The sequence below is a fragment of the Kryptolebias marmoratus genome, linkage group LG13 (assembly GCF_001649575.2).
Source record: "Kryptolebias marmoratus isolate JLee-2015 linkage group LG13, ASM164957v2, whole genome shotgun sequence".
NCBI classification, from domain to species: domain Eukaryota; kingdom Metazoa; phylum Chordata; class Actinopteri; order Cyprinodontiformes; family Rivulidae; genus Kryptolebias; species Kryptolebias marmoratus.
The window spans coordinates 12,933,421-12,950,787 of record NC_051442.1 but is presented as its reverse complement, the minus strand read 5'-3'; the positions used below and the strand labels follow the sequence as shown (position 1 = coordinate 12,950,787).

The window sequence follows — 17,367 nt, the reverse complement described above, 5'->3', positions numbered from 1 at the left end:
TGGGTGGGGGGGGGGTAAAAAAGAGACCCCTTAAAGCAGATTTAGCTCAACCAGTAGCCAAATGAACTTTGACAGGAGATCTTGTCAGGTCATATAGCAGCCTTGATGTTCGCCGTGTCAAACGTTCTCCCGCTGTGGGGGTTTTCACCCATATGTTAGCCAGGTGGACCACTTCAGGACGTCTTCTGTCCCATCCATCAGTGCCTCTGCCCACATAGAGTTTCATCCAGCTTGTTTTGCTGCCTTTTTTTTTTGGTTTCATTTTGTTGTTGTTTTTATTCCTTTTGCACGTTGAGTGAAACTCCGACAAAGCTTCCTATTTTGAGCGTAGGAGGTTTGTGCAACGTCTCGATCTTCCTTCGCCCTGACAGTTCCGTCTGATCTTCGTGTCAGGTGTTTTACATGCCAGCACTCCAAGCAAGAAGTCATGCGACGATGAAGAAGTGCTGATTAGATGCTAAGCCGGATAATGTTTTTTTTTTCTTTTTCCTAAAATAGGAAGGTGAAAGTGCAGAAGCTGTGTTGTTGAATATTATTCTTTGGTTTTAAAACTTTGGCAAAGCTGCATTGCGACAGCAAACCGTAAGATGTTAACTATAAATCCCACATCAATTCATCTTGCTTTAAATTTGAATTGTCTGTTTGAATTTATAATGTCTTCCAGTGTGGTCTGGATTATGTTTTCGAAGCTGGAGAAAGAACAGCACTGTCCTCTCCAAAAATAATATTACCATGTTTGGTGGTGCCTTACTTTTTATTCTGTTTACTCCAGCGTTTCTAGTTTTTCTTAAAGTTTTGTGTTTAAACTTTGCAAAATGGAAATTAATTTGTATGTCTCGTCTCAGACTATAAATTTTAGGATTGACTGATGTGAACTGTTTGGTTTATTATGCCAATGATAAAAATATATAAATTTTAAGCTTTGTTATGCTAAGTAGCAAAGGAAGTAGCATTTTGTCTTAGCCAACTCAAACCTAACTAGTTTTAGTCAAAACCATTTGCTTTTTAATAAAAAAGTAACACGGTCGTTAACCAGAAAAGAGAGTTAACTGTTAGAAGAACAAAAAAAAGACTAATGCGAACTGTTAGCTTTGTTATGCTAATTAGCAGAGGAAGTAGCTTGTTGTCTTAGCCAACACCCAGCAGAAGAGAGATAGTTGACTTTTACTGAATTAAAAGGAAATAAAAATTATGTGAACTGTTAGTTTTGTAATACTAACCAAAGAAGTAGGAAGTAGGCTAATTGTAGTTTTACCCAAAGAAGAGGTTTGCCTTCGATCAAAGCGCATTTATTTTCCAACCAGAAGTGAAAGTCGCTCTGAAACTACCGTTGCATTGGAGGCAAACAGCTTGCCGTAGAGGCCCAGCTCAGTAAACTCCTCAGGCGGTTTCTTGTCACGGCACTTTGTGCGACGTGAGTATCTAGGTGGAGATGCATGGTGTAGGTGGAAAAGGTTTTCCCGGCGGTGTCTCCACCAGCGAACTGTCGCATTCAGCAGCAGGTTTGCTGTCGCGGCCAACGCGCCACCATCTGACATGCGGAGCGCACGCTTCCTTCCTTCAAGCCCAATCCTGCCACGATATACTTTTCTCAGCAAATATCCCTACCTGTCCCCGACATTGATAAGCAAACTTCCTTCCCCGACATGTTGTATCCTTTCCACACGGATGGAGGGGGGGGAGGGATTAGGTTCAGATACACGACATTTTAGGCCATTCCAAGGAACTGAGTCAGAGCATAAACAACTCCTACGTTATTTCAGGAAAATATTTATCTTTCCTCATCGAAACTCTTCAGATAGTGTCAACACTGCTTAGAGACACAATTACATCTGAGGGTGGAAAACTAAGAGTCCTTTTGGAGATTAAAGTGTACAATACGAGTAAATCACAAAATACTTGTGGACATAGGAGCCTCACATCGAAAGAGAAATCCCTCCGAGTCCACGTGAACCGAAATCCTCGTCAATCATCTTTTAATTGCTATTAAGTGACAGAAAACAACTTTGCAGGATGATCGACTTGCTTTAATGTGTGTGCGTGTGTGTGTGTGTGTGTTTTTTTTTCTTAAACAGTAACCACAACTCTATCTCCAGGCTCAGGCCACGCCAGAAAATGCAACGACACAGAGAAGGCCTACTGTGTGAATGGCGGCGACTGTTTGTTCATCCATGGTGTAAATCAGCTTTCCTGCAAGTGAGTTGTTACCCCGTGTTTTTGGCTTTTTTTAATTTCTTTTTTTTTTTAATCACAAACCTTGTCTTTGTGGCTAACATTTGATCTTCGAGAGAAGGTTGCCCCGTCCAGTCGCTACCACTTATCCCAAAGTAATGTTAGCATTCTAGCCAAGTAAGTGAATACGTTGTCGTTTTTCTGACATTTCCTGATCCATAACTCCCCTGCTTCTTTCTTTCAGCAGCAGCAGTAACGCATCACAAGCAAACTCCTGCCAGTTTTCCTAACAAGCCACCTGTTGTGTATTTTAACACTAATAATGGAGGGTGCTCATTCTTTTAAGTCATGTTTGAGGGCCACACATTAAAAGGCTTTTTTTTTTTTAAATGTCATGAGTCACCGGTTTAGTCGCGAGCAAATATTTATGCCTGTTCGAGGCCCCCAATGAGGTAAATACAATCCTTGCTTACATTTGGCAGAGAGGATCAAGACCCGTGTGTAAAGTGTGCTTGAGTAACCGTGTATCTTTCTTTTTAGGTGGAAAACTGGTTGACATTTTCTCAGAAATTATCCTTTTTTTTTCCTCCCCCTCTATCGACATTTACGTTTGCGTTTGGATTAGTCTTAAGGTCAAGCAACATTAGCGGGGATGATGTTCAGGAGGAGAACGTAAACACAGTTTTCTTTGATGTTCGTATCAGCTTTTTACGAGATTTCATCTTTTTTTTATACTATTGCAGTTCCTACAATGAATAAAATAGTAGTTCTCACTGCTCTCTCACTAATTCCAGCTTCCTAATTGCAAAATATTGGCTGGATGTTCAAGTGTACCTAGGTTCACATAGTAAGAAGAACTAAAGCGTTAGTAATTTACAAAATATGCTCTAAGTTTACACCATTTCTGATGGATTGAATACCAAAAAACTCATCTGTTAATGGAAAAAATCGATTTAACTAATCAAGTGAAACCTAAAAAAGTAAAATACATGATTGGTTTTAATTGGTTTCTAGATAGTGTGACAAAAGACTTTAAATTTGGTTTGATATGAAGCTGAAACATTAGTGATGCTCCTCTGCCAAGTTGGCCAACAAGCAGTGAGTTCATGGCTCTGAGAGTCGTTCAAGTCAGAGGCAGCAGAAACTAATTCCCTCACAGGTTGGTCATGGAAAAGCTGGATAATACAGCAAAGGTCTGCCTCATTCAGCATGGTCAGGCCTCAATATGTATTACTCACCTGCTAAAGGCAGCTAGCCCTTCCTTTATGTCCATCTCTTTCATGCTGAGACGTACAGATAAAGCTTATAAACCTACTTGTCGAAAGCTCAAACAAGTCACAGTTAAGGTTTATCTCCCATCTAGAGTTGACGCTCAGTATGATTCACTGAAGAGACGCATTCAGACGTCACAATTAGGTGCAGCCACCGTTACCGAACAGCCTTCAGCTGTGGAGACGCCGTGAACAGGCAGTGATCGACGTCTCTGCTTGAAAAGCGGTTTCGGCAGAAAAACCGATCCAGAGGATTACCACATCTCTCCAGGGACTGCGTTACACTGTAAAAAACCGGACACCAACACATGCTGAAGCGCTTACGTCCCTCTCATGTTTGTTTTTTGTGCCGTCAGAGATCCCCGCGCACTCCTCTGATTTTTTCAGTCACGCGGCGAAGGTTCCTGTCTTTCATCTTTCGGCCAAGTTTTCCTCCGTGCATAGGTGGTGCTGCGGCGCGGTTAACCACCATCAGTCAGGATGAGGGATTTAATGCTGTATGTTACGGCGCTCCTGGGAGGCATTGTGTGAAACCAGTAAATCACAAGCGGTGACCTTTGTTGGATCGGCGGTCTAGCTGTAGCTGTGAGTGGAATGTTGGTGGCCCTGAAAGACCTACTGCTCATCCTAATGGGATTATAATGAGTAAGTACGGTCCAGCCCAACCCTCGTAATGGTGGTGACAGTCTGTCTTCAGCTATCAAAACACAAAGCCACCTGTTAGAGGGCTAAACCACGAGTAAACAAGGCGTCCAACCACGAGAAACGCCACCGATTCTTCCTTTTAGACTTTAAAGAGAATCATAGGATTTACTTTTAATCTGATGACGTCGTGGCTACAATTATTAATTCATACCATTTGCAGGTTTATATAAAAAAAATTAACCTATATTTGGTTTTGTTGCACAGATTTATTTGGGATGGATTTATTGATCACCAATGACGACATGCATGAGAAGGCGATAGAGACCATCAGACCTTCTAAAGCAACTTTAGTTTTTAAACCATCATTAGGACTTCGTTTTTGCTCCGTAATTACCAGCTATCGACAGCCTTACTGATTTAGTGCGACTCCAACACTTTATGTCCTTTATGTAGTTTCCTTTTTGCCTACCTGAGACATTAATCGATTCAATCAATAAACGACAGCTAATCAAGCATGAGCCGGTGTGATAAACTTGAGCAAAACTACCAGTTTCGTGTCGTTAAAACAAAAATACAAAAATGTATCAAACGACTCATTTAGAAACAGAGCTGCAGCTGCTCGTACTACTACTGTGTAAAAGCTACCACACACTTCTATAATCATAATTAAAAGTAAATCTTTTGACATGCACATGCAAATAAAGAGAAGGAAAGAGCACAAGTTCTGTTTTATTTTATTATTAGCCTATTTACCAGTGGTATGTCACATTAATAAGCACTATAGTGAATCTGCTTGATTCAGCCAGAAGGCTATTTTTCATCTGAGTGTTGGCTCTGCTTAAAACCTGCCGCACACTTCATGTTCTCATGACACACATTTAAAATGTGTCAGCTACTGATATTTTGAAGCTCAAGGCTGCAAACACCGGAGAGTCAGCAGGCCTTTATTGTGATTGATTTTAAACAAATGAACATAAGGGTGGAAGACCTAAACAAAAGTAGAACCTAAACACCAGCTAAATGTAGTTATAGTTCCAAAGTAAACATGAATATTCTGCAGAATGTTGTTCATTTGCCGTTGTTTTTTTCTTCATGTTTAGTAACTTTAGGATGTTAGGGCTGTTGTCAGCTAGTTAATTAGTTAATCTTTAGACCGACAGACATGCTAACTCTTGGCGTTTGATGCAAAATCACTGCTACTTTTAAGAAAGAAACTATGTCACTCCTCTGGCAGACAAGGCACAATTATTTGTGTTTTCTGTAGCCGTAAAGCATTCCAAACAGCCAAGTTTGACTTTTTCGACAAGTGGAAAGGTTTAGGGGGTTTTCCTGTCCTCCGGCCACCACACACAGCTGACTGACAGCTCGCAGCAACAAGTAGGGGTGGTGGAGTGTTACTTTGCACTCCATTCGACCGGAGAAAATCCCACTGTCTCTGTCGTCTCATTAAAAGGAATTTAAGCTCCCAGGATTGAAGAATACGGTGGTATTGACACCGTGCCGATTCGAAACTGTGGCCCACCTTGAAACCAAACTCTGACCCACGCCTACATGTGATGCTGATCGATTTAATCCCGTAAAATCTACAGTGCACCTCACTTCCTGTGTTTTTGTTTTGTTTGTTTTTTTTCCTTCTCATAACACGTGTCTACTTTCTCCTAGATGTCCAGCAGGATTTTCCGGCAAGAGATGCTCAGAGACTCAGCCGCTGCGGTTGTACGTGCCCAATCCTGCTAAAAGTATGTTCACTTGATACGAGCGGCTGAGAACAGAGATGCAGTTGTCACTGGATTACCTCAGTGGACTCCTGCAGCCCCTGAACCCCCCTTTTCCTTCCCCAGTTCTCTTGCTCTTTCTCCTCCTTTTTTTTTCTCCTTCTCAGGTCAAGTGGCAATGAGCTGTGCACCTCACCGCGCACACGGTGGTGTCACCCGTGGGAACGCTCTGCTTTTGCTGTCTGTAGTTGAGCTGTTTGTTCTAATTCTGTGTGTGTGTCTCTCTCTCTCTCTTTCTCTCTCTCTCTCCCACCCTCCCTCCTATTTCTCTCACTTTTTCTTACACATCCTCTCCTGTCTCGCTCACTGTCCCTTCTTTTTTCTCTCTCTCTCTCACCTTTCCACCACCCTCCTCCTCCCTTTGTTTCTGTGGCTTCTTCTTTTTTTCTTTCCATCAGGTGCCCAAATGCATTTACTGGTGATCGCTGTCAAACCTACGTTATGGCCGGTTTCTACCGTATGTCGACTTCCTCTCCTGTCACTGTGTCCGACTGTCCTTGTGTTGTGCGTGCATGCTGGCTGTATAGATTGCATCCATGTCCCGGTGTTACCTAATATTTAGACGAGTGTCTCCTCTGATGACTCACTCGCAAGCTGGCGTAGATTAGCTGAGTCTGTTTCTGTGTATAGTCAGCATGTGGTGTTGTTTGCCCTTTTCTGTAACTAACAGAGCGTTGTATGTGCATTCTCGGAGTAAAGAGCTCGCGGTAACTTCAAGCCATGAGTTGTGGTGTGAATTTAAATGCTTTGTGGAGGCTGATTTTCACACAGTGAGCTGCATGTAACAACACAGCCTAATGAGAAAATGATTACTAAAACATTTTGCGAAGCTTACCAAAGATGCCTGCTTGAGAAATCATTCAGTAGACATGCGAGCATGTGTAATGTGACTAGAGCTGATCGATGGACTGAAAGCCAAGCCTGAGCAATTAGCATTGACTAATGACAAATGATTTATTTGGTAGGTGGCATGAAGCGATTTCTGCGGTCAGTTAGAGAGATCGAATCAACTGAAGCTCAAACTATTATTTTATTTTTTTAGAAGTGGTTAGGTTTTGTTAAAAAATATATAGTTCCCTCACAATAATAACAATGTCAAGAAGCACTACTGCGTCACTCTCGGACCAGAGGATCTTTCAAGTACGGCAGCTCTGCAAATAAAGTCAGAGTTAAAGGGATGCAGGAGATCAGATCCTTTAAAGTGGGGATCTGTGGAAAGGCTTTGAACAAATAACATCTTACCTGTTGCAGATAGCTCTTTGAACAGCTTCAGTTTGGATGAACAGCTTCAGTTTGGAAGAACAGCGGGACCAAGACCAAAGTGGACTGCTGTTGTCCTAAAACAACTCTAAGATCAAACATTTCATAGTCATTCATGTTAACGCTGTTTTATATACGTTTACATTGCTGTCACGTTCACAGTACACCGTTATTCTAGCGATGCACTAGAATAATCTAGAAATATCGTGATATTCCTGCAGGAAGTGCCCCAGGCTGCAACAAACCTTGCACAGCTAGCTGCTGTTGCTATTTGTGCTTTTAAATAATCTTAGATTTTTATGTATATAATACAAAAAAAGAAGGAAAAAAAAGTGAAGTTAATTGCAACCGAATTTGTTTTAATTTGGCAGCAACCCACTTTGGTCTGGGCCTTGTCAGTCCAAACACAATAAAACTCTTTTAGTCCAAACCGAGGTCGATCAAAGAGCCATCTACAACAGGTAAGATAATAACTGCGCAGAACCTTTTGAGAATACCCCACTCCAAGAGATGTGACCTTTGGGGCTCCACCAGAACTTTCAGCACTGTGCATTTGTTGCCAGCAGACAGTTGCTTCAGAAGAGAGCAGTGTTTGTATGACGCTGGAGCGCCGCGTTAAACAGCTAAAATGAGAGCCGGCAACCCATCCAAGCCCCACTGGCATAAACAACTCTCAACTGCAAAATCATCCCAGCAACACATTTGCTGAGGACCACAGCTTGATTGATCTTGCCCTCAAGGCGTTCCGCTTTAACAACAGCCCAAACAGTCTGGAGACAAGCCGCTTTTAGTTGATCAGCTTTTAACGCCGGCCTGAGTCGTACGCACATCATCGTCGCCGCTCTCGAAATACATAAGTGACCTTGCATTAATGAAACACAGTCGGACGTTCTAACGCTCACTCTTCAGCGTCATGTCTTCGCAGTCTCATATGGTTGCAATCCAACGTAACATTAAGGAAATAACAAACCGGACCCTCCATCTGCTGATTACAGAGGCTCATCTCTGCGGACTGACTTACACAGCTCACATATGCTGTTTGTTGTATGTTTGCACAGACTAAATGGCAATTACACACACACACACACACATACTCCCCTTCTTAACTACAAGTAATTTCGTCTCACATTAAGTTGTGATGCGCTGAGCTGAAATTACTTGTCTTTTTGGCAGAGTAGACAGTAGTATGTGGGAGTATGTGTGTGTGTGTGTGGTTTTTTTTCCTACACACACCCACTTTTTCACCATTCTGTTTTCACTTCAGTGCAGCTGTGCATCTGCATCAAGGACAGCGTTTATTTCCTGCTCTCATCCAGCCTCGCGTACCTGCCCCTCTTTTTTTTTTTTGTTGTTTTTTTATCATTTGGTTTCGCATCAATCGATAGTTTTGTAGGTTTAAAAGGAAGCCGGTTGAAAACAGTTGGGCGCGACGGCGTTTATATTAACACCACACGATGCACTCAGAGCTGACGGGCACTCATGCCGCGCAAATAAACATCCCGTCCGTGATAGGACCTTTAGCACGTTGAATCAAGGTGCATGAATCCCCCTTTTGTGTCTGAAGAGCAACAAGCCCTTGCACACACACCGTTGCATTCCTGAAGAGCCGCCTCCTGGACGTACGCCACCCTTTCTCATGAGATCCGCCAGCGAAGGAGGACAGCTTCTACTGCTCAGCCATGAGGGCTTGGATATATAAGAGCCTGTTGTCATAAGAACAGCTGGGACTTGCCTAAGACAGAATAAAGCAAGTGAGTTACCAGAATTATGGACTTGACTCGTTAGTGCAACGTCCCCTACGGTCTCGCTCTGCCAGAGAATATACAGTCCGGCTATAATTCTCCGCATTCAGCAATATTGTTCCAATACAGCGCAGTCGTATTGAAATAACCCACCTCCTAATACCAGCTTTTTTAACTTGCCTGTTCATGTGATGGGTGTGTCGGACGCCCAACAGTGTAGCAGTGTTACAGAGCAGGAAACTGAAAAGGCACGGATAATCTCCTGAGATGACACATATTTTCCCCCCTCACAGCCATAACGAGGGTTTCCACATGGCAACCGTGTCAGGTTTTGCGTGTTTACGTGACAAAGAGGGTTCCGTTAAACCCGAAACTTCTTAGACAAAAAAAAAAAAAAAAAAAAAAAAAAAAAAAGAAACAAAAACCAAAACCGGACGAATCACATTTTCTGTGATTTTTTTTTTTCGACGTGAACGCAGAGTGCTGAAAGTGACTCGTTGAAGCTAAAAGTCACAAGTAGCTAGAAAGTAAAAGTAGCTACAGGCAAGCTAAAAGGTTGAACGTGGAAGAATGGTAGCTAAAACAAGGGTTTGTAGAAACAAATTTTTAAAGAGAGCAAAGTTTTTTTGAAGAATTTAAAGAGATCTCAATGTCTGGCCATGAGGGAAAGAGTTGTAAATAAAGTTAAATCATTTGAAAAGTAGAAAAGTTATGAAAAATTATAATGATTGGCTAAAATAGTGCAAATATGCAGAAGGAGTCAGACTGAAAATAATGTACAGGAAAACAATAAAGTGAGGGTCACTCAAAAGCAAACATTGAATAGCTGATAGAAACAACACCTATTAGTTGTAATCTTTTCTATGAAATGAACTTTTTCAGCATTGTTGCTTTGCAGCCATGTTCATACTGTCCTGTTCAGTAGTTCTGTGTGTCTTTAAATGTGTGCTGCTTGCTGGTGTCTTGTCGTACACGATGACTAACAAGGTTTGTTGCTGTAATTTGGTTTTACTTCACTATATGCTACAAGGTGCCACTATCCTAATCTGGTCTTTTGTGTCTCTTTTTATGTTTGTTTGTTCTTTTTTTTTTGTTTTTGTTTTGTTTTTTTCCTTCCAACTGTCAACCCTCTGCAATGGCAGAGCATCTTGGGATTGAATTTATGGGTATGAAACAATCCATTTTGATTCTCAGTGCTAGCCTAGTGACGTCCTTCATTGTGCCATGCGCCTGTTTCCGCCTGTGGTGTGATCTGTAAACCACATAATCCCCCTGATTAACCAATCAACCTCTCCAGTGATCATACCATAACTTTATAACTCGTAAGAAGTTCTCAGTCCCCCCCCCCCGTCCAACATCATTAACATAGATGTAACTGCCTCCCCCCTTTTGTACATGTGATTGGAAACATACTGTTAACAAAGTTTCTGCCTTACTCACGATACCCGAAATGATTTTTATTTGATTTTTTGTTTCTTTTTTTGTTGTTGTTGTTTTTTACAAATCTTTGTTTCTTATTTCCTTTGTAACAAGCATGATGTCTCATGTTTGTCACTGCCAAATGCCCTCCCTCCATCTTTTGGATCTTTTTTCTTTTGGCTTCATGTATTTTTTTTTTTCTTTGTTATGCTTTCTCTTTCTTTCGATTTACATGTGGTCCTTCCCATCTTTATTGCCTTACCCCAAAGCTGAAATGTCATTTTGAAGTCTGAATTATAATCTGGATGTTACTGGTTCAAATTATCTCCTGCATAGCATGTAATTCTACCTTTTAAAGCCTCCAATTTTCCTTCTATCAACTTCTAACGTCTTTTACCGTTAGCTTTTCGTCTTCTGCTCCCCCTTTTTTCATTTTTTTTTTTCCCCCCAGAAAAGAGCTTCAGTGTTCGGGAGTTCAGTATAAGTGCTAGAGGCGTACTTTCAGACATCATGCAATTATACATGTGCATTCATGTACTGGACCACGGGAACACTGTGTTATTGCTGTTACACTGGTATCATTTCCTCTGTTTAAAGTCATTATCAGCAGATGACACACAGTGTGAAACACTATCCAGTTCACTGCTACAGATAAACTAACTCCTGTGATTTATTTAGGATGTCAGAAATTTGACACAAATTGGTACGTTGATGTGAAATGGCTGCCGGTGACTGACTGAAGGAAGCCTCAGACGTTAGATGTGTGAATTCGATTCATTTTTATAACATTATTCATCAAGGACCTCTTTGCTTCGTCATTTTCCTCGGGGAGGAACAGTCAGCCTCACACAAGCTCTTTTCTAAAAAAAAAAAAAAAAAAAAAAAGGTGGGGGCGGTAAAAGCACAAATCACGTTGATTATATTTCATGAAAAACTATATTTCTTTTCGAAATTAACCGTGTCATAAATGTTTGTGAAAAGAAGGCTCCTTTATTGTCCCAACTGGAAGCATGAGTAGATTAACGGTTTCATAAAAGATTAGGATTACTGAGCAGCCAGGCACCACGCTTGGCTGTCCAAACCCGAGTAGGCTTTTCATGTCCAATAGGAATGATTTCCAGCTGTTTCCAGCTGGTTTTAATCAGAGACTTGGAATATTGTGCGATCAGGTGTTAAAGGGGATAGTTCATATGTGGGTTATCTTACCTGTTGTAACAAAGCTTCTTGAACAGCCTCAGTTTGGAGAAAAAGAGTAAATTTCTGACTGGATCAAAGAGTCAACAGCTACTCTGAGCAATACCAAGACCAAAGTGGATTGCTGCGGTCTTAAAATCACTCCACTTTGATAAAGCTTCACATCAGTTTCACATGACATGATTGTTCCAGCAAGACATGTTACGATATTCCTCCAGGAAGTGCAACAGCTAGCTGCTACTACTGCTATTTGCACTTGGGGGAAAAAACAGTGGATTCTGTATTAATAAATCACATTTTGTAAAACTGCTAAAGGTTTATAAAATAGCATTTTGAAGTTTCCTCTCGAAGAGGAGCCAGTTGAGGTGGCTGGACGCCTCCCTAGGGAGGTGTTACGGGCATGTCCAACTGGGTGGAGACCCCAGGAAGACCCAGGACACGCTGGAGAGACTATGTCTCTCGGCTGGCCTGGGAACGCCTTGGAATCGTCCAGAAGGAGTGGATGGATGGATGGATGGATGGATGGATGGATGGATGGATATGAAGTTTTAGAGACAGGACTTGTTTTTAGCAGCAGTCCACTTTGGTCTTGGCTGTCTATCTGTGAATCTGGTCAGAATTAAACTCTGTTTCTCCAAACCAAAGTCCTTCAGAGAGCTATCTACAACAGGTAAGATATTTATTGCTCATTAGCTGTCCGCAGAACTCCATTTCGAACCTTTCTGAACTCTCACCTCAACATCTTTATATTACCCCGAGTATTTAGGCAGATGTTGCTGCCTTTACGCCACTCGGCTTTTGCTAAACTCCCACTCCCCGCCTACGCTGCGTCTCTGCAGCCCAGCGTTGTGTGTTGCATTAGTGATTGTGTTATGGGAGAGGTTTGATTATTTACGGAGCTGCGAGGGAGGGGAGGATGAAACATTCAAACTGCTCAGAATTTAGACAGTCAAACAGAGAAAAAGACGAGTGAGAAAAATGAACATCAAGATGCTAATTGTTTCCTGTCATGTCTCTGTGTTGTGTTTGTGGGTGTGTTGTTGACAGAGGCAGAGGAACTCTACCAGAAAAGAGTCCTGACAATCACGGGTATTTGTGTGGCTCTGTTGGTGGTGGGCATCCTGTGTGTAGTTGCCTACTGTAAAACCAAGTAAGTCATAGATTTGCTGTATAATCAAACCGCTGTGGCGTTCGGGGCCGTCTTTAAGTCCTAAATAAAAACCCGAGAGTAATTCCAGACTTCTCGACAGGAAACAAAGACGGCAGATGCACAATCATATGCGGCAAAACATGTACCTGGAACATCCGAATCGTAACCTTGCCAACGGACCTAATCACCCAGGACCCGGACCGGAGGAAATCCCTATGGTAGACGTACGTTTCTGAGAGAGTTCCTTGCAATATTTCCGCATAAATGCACAAATATCCAAAAGATTGATGCCATCTTCAGCAATAAAAGTTTAGCTTTTTTTTCAGGCTTGTATTTGATGAATGTCTTTTTTTTTTCTTACAGTACATATCAAAGAATGTTCCTGCAACTGAGCGAGTCATCCGACCCGCAACCGAACGATCATTCCCTGCCAGTCACGCCTCTTCCAGATCTCACAACTCTTCCACGCGAGCCCATTCATCGACTCAAAGGTGAGCTTTCACCACAAGCTCTGTCCTTGTTGTAGGGATCTGTAGGGGGGTTTTGTTTCGTTTGTGGGGTTTTAGGCTGATGTCACGTTCTTTAAACATTGGTCTTGGTTTATGATGATCGCTGCTTTTGTTGATCCTTTCCTGTCCTGCTCCTTTTTTGTTGTTTTTACAAGTGTTTTCTTTTTAAATGGATTTCCCTTTTGAATTCTTTGTTTTTATCCTGTAAAAGCTTTATTTCTTGTCTATTTCTATCTGGTTCCTTGTTCTTGGTTCAAGACGGTTTGGTTTCCTGTTTGGTGTCACGAGAAGTTCTCAGTTACTCTCTCCAGCTTATCACGCCTCCACTTGTTCACTGTTTCCCATCTACTTACCAGTTTCTGCCCAGCGACTCACCCCTCCCAGTATTTGTACTCCTTGGATTCCCTTGCCTTTTTGTCCTACGACTTCTTGTACAACTCCAGATCCGAAAAAAGTTGCGACGTTTTATAAAATGTAAATAAAAACAGATTTGCAAATCATATAAACCCATGTTTTATTTACAGTGAAACAGTAAATCTGTCAAATGTCGAGTCTAACAAATTGCACCATTTTCGGTGCAAAACAAAATAAAGCAATTTGGGATTTTATGGCAGCATCACATCTCAAGAAAGTTGGGACAGGGTCAACAAAGGGCCGTGAAAATAAATGGTGCAAATTTAAAACATCTGGTAGAGCATTTTGACATGAATTTGGTTAACTAAAAGAACATTTTTGGGAGCTGGATCTCCCAGAAGTAAAGGCGGACAGAGGTTCACCAGTCTAAAACTAATGGAACAAATTCAGAATAATGATCCTCAATGAAAAACTGGGAAGACTTTGAATATCCCATCATCTGCTGTTTATAATAAAGGTTTCAAGAATCTGTAGAAATCTCTGAGCTCAAGAACAACAGACTTAAAATCATTATTGGATCCTGTGATCTTCAGGTGTCCCTGCGTTAAAAACAAATCTGATTCTGTTCTGGACATCACTGCATGGACTCAGGGACACTTCCAGAAATCATCGTCTATAAACACAGTTCATCATGCCATCTACAGATGCTGGTAACGCAGAGAAGAAGCCACACGTGAACACCATCCAGAAACACCAACAACCAAAGCTCATTTAAAATTAACTGAAGCAAAAGGAAATCTGTTCCTCAAGATTTGAAATTCTTTTCTTGAAACTACAAACACCCTGCCCACAAAGCAAAGAAACCATCCAGCTTGTTATCAGCACACAGCTGAAAAGCCTGCCTCTCTGATGGTATGGGAATGCATTAGTGGTTATGGCACGGGCAGCTTACACATCTGGAAAGGCACCGTAAATGTAGACGAGTGTATTCAGGTTTTAGAACAACATATGTTTCCAGCCTTAAAAAAAAAAAAAATCAACCAAAGACAACCTGGCACTGTTGAACAGGTAGAGTCCTCCATCGGACAAGAATGGGACAACATTCCCAACAAAACCTCCATCAGCTGCCCTCCTCAGTCGGTATAAGAAGAGGGGACACTTCACAGTATCTGCTGCTGCCATGAAACTTAAAACTCCTTAATCATCTTTGCCTTCTGTTTGATTTATATTTTATACAAAGTCCCAACTTTTTCCAAATTGTAGCTTTTGGAATTGTATTTTGTCATTTTACGTTGTGGTTTTAGAGCTTTTAGAGTTTCTTTTGGATGCTCTATGTCCAGTCAGAGTTTTATTCTTGTGTTACCCGCCCGCTGAGTGGGTCTTTTTTTCCGTCATGTTTGATGGCAAGACGTCACTGAAACGGTGAGGAAGTTAAAAAAAGATAGCTTAGTTATGGATCACATTTAAAACCATTTCCCCAGACATAACATCATGGATATATTTGGTTGCAGACTGCAATAAATTCAAGTGAAATTATTAGCTGCATGAATTAAATCGTAAGACGTTGAGTTTGCCTTTTGTCTGTCGGTGAGTTCGGATCACATGAGCCTGGAGAGGGAAAGAGAAAAAAGTGATTAAGTTTTGAAATCTGTTCCAGAAATCAATGACTTTGCATAGAACAGCAGAGTGAGCACAAATAAAAGCGAGTTTCATTCCAGTAAACGAGGCCCTGCTGGATTAATTGTGGTGCTGAAATATACACTTTCGGAAGATCAGTCCCGTTGGTTTTCTTCTCTCGAAGCACATGGTGGATTTATGAGGATTCTGTTGTTGTGTCCTGAAAGCCGACTGAAAGCGGTCCAGGTCTCGCTGAGAAAAACTCGAGGCGAAAGAAAAATTAGGTATTAACAACAGATGGCGGAAAATGGAGTTTATTGATTTACAGACGCGGGCCAGGATGTTTAAGACGATACGAGACATAATCATCTACCTGAGGGCCATATTTTATTTCCAGAGGCTTCTTTAAGTAAGGATTTAATAAATTACGTCCAAGGAGTGTGCACATGTTCTCATATGGCAAATAACTTGGATGGATTGCTTTAGCGCTCGGCCTCTGGAAACAGATGACTTCGTTTTCGAAAGGCGTTCTTCTTGCCTGGAAAAGAGACGACATGTGTATCACTGGGACGCTGCGGGGCGTGTTCGTGTTAACACCTCTTTTATTTGTCAGACACGAGGAGAGAACATGGAGCCTGCAACGGTCTGAAAGTTTCCTCTCCGACTCTCCGGGAATGATGTCATCGTCCGTGGGGACCAGTAAATGCAGCAGCCCCGTGTGCATGGAGGCGCGGGCGCGGCGAGCTGCGCACTGTGCTTATCCCGATCCCCACCGGCCGGGCCTCCAGTACGGGGACTCGTTCGACTCGCTGGGAGACTCGCCGCACAGCGACAGGTGGGCAAGCGGGCCTGTGAGGGAGGCCTTTTTCGGTTGCACGCTTTTGAAACGCTTCCTCTCGTCCGCTGGCTCTCTTTCTCAGCTTCGAGAGGCCTCGGCGGGAAAACGGGAGGGGCGATAAAATGCTCAACAGCACGAAACGGTGCTTAGAAGTGTCTGAAACTTTGAAGCACGCAGCTGTTGTACCATCAATCTATAGGCGACTCATATTAGCTAGGGTTCTCTTGAATGGTATTTATTTTATCCAACAAACCACGTAACAGTTTGTCATTCTATCACAAATATAGGTCAAGCCTAATTTAGCACCAGTAGAGGAAGGAAGCTGAAGAAATAAGCCTTTAACTTCGGCGTAGTCTACATTTGTCTGCCGTAGGCGCAGCAGTATCAACCCAACGAGTCTCATCTCCAATATAAACACTGGACCGCTCCTTTAAGCTAAGATGTGACAGCTCAAACACAAGTGATTCAGTCTAAAATCATACTCATAATTAAACAAAGGGTCAAAAATTGACAGCTGGGAGGTTTATTCGGACCATCGTAATACGGTTTCTCATAGTTTGGACAGTCTGGATACATATATTTCCTCAGTTATCTCTAGGGTTGTAATAAGACCCAGCATTACACTCACATGCAGACGTTGTCTTCACCAAAAAGCACGTCTGCGTCACATTGGTAGACATTCTGACTCCAGGCAACGTCTCTCCGGAGCGCCGCGGCCCTGGACTGACCAAAACATGACAATCAGTTTCATTTTGCAGTTTTCAGTCTCTATAAAAGATTCGCTCCTGTCTGGGAAGGCGCGTCGGCGTATTCTCCAAATCCCAAACTATCTTTTGTTTTTTTTTTTATTATTATTATTATTATTATTATTTCAAACTCCGTTACAGCTCTCAGGCTGGTGATGCGTCGCTCAGTCAGCTAACACCACCAGCGAGCTGGAGGAATATCTGTTAGCTGGAGGTGATTTGCTTCAACACATCGCCCATAAATTATCGTTTGGTTTTAACTGTTCGACCACATGTACACGCGGTGACATTTGTTTAATAATATCTAAGGCTTGGCAGGCACATTTAGGTCTACTCTGAAGCTATGATGCAGGAAAAATAAAACCTAATTGCTGCCTGTCAGGTAGTTAATCAAAGACTCAGGAACTTTTATTTCATTGTTGTCCAGATCTGATTTATCTGCGTTCCTGAATATACATAACATCCTACGTAATATGGAAGAAATTAGATATAATTCTTATTGCATATCAGGCTGGTCTATTCTTCAACCAGTTTCTGCCACAATTTTGCTGCTCGGTGTTAAAATATATATTTGTTATTTATATATATATATATATATATATATATATATATAACAGGTTTTCAAAAGCCTTTAAGAGTGTCTAATTTTTTCCCTTTTCTTAGCTGTTGACTTGG

At 41.8% G+C, this 17,367-nt stretch overlaps 1 protein-coding gene and 1 long non-coding RNA gene across 4 annotated transcripts in view; one reads left to right on the top strand and one right to left on the bottom strand.

Moving 5' to 3' along the window:
- Nucleotides 1-17,367, top strand: part of nrg2a (neuregulin 2a) — an 86,787-nt gene that overhangs the window by 65,322 nt on the left and 4,098 nt on the right. For 2 of the 3 annotated variants that reach the window (XM_017418140.3, XM_037978884.1), the window contains exons 4-10: nucleotides 2,076-2,196; nucleotides 6,262-6,320; nucleotides 10,008-10,031; nucleotides 12,526-12,628; nucleotides 12,729-12,852; nucleotides 12,992-13,119; nucleotides 15,722-15,943. In XM_017418140.3, coding sequence (XP_017273629.1) covers nucleotides 2,076-2,196; nucleotides 6,262-6,320; nucleotides 10,008-10,031; nucleotides 12,526-12,628; nucleotides 12,729-12,852; nucleotides 12,992-13,119; nucleotides 15,722-15,943 — 781 coding nt within the window. The remainder of the gene's footprint in view (nucleotides 1-2,075; nucleotides 2,197-6,261; nucleotides 6,321-10,007; nucleotides 10,032-12,525; nucleotides 12,629-12,728; nucleotides 12,853-12,991; nucleotides 13,120-15,721; nucleotides 15,944-17,367) is intronic. The other variant, XM_025006297.2, reaches the window with a different exon arrangement.
- Nucleotides 14,888-16,671, bottom strand: LOC119617566. Its single transcript, XR_005233894.1, has 2 exons — nucleotides 16,575-16,671; nucleotides 14,888-15,099 (listed from the first exon to the last, which is right to left on the bottom strand). It is a non-coding gene; the product is annotated as an uncharacterized LOC119617566 (long non-coding RNA).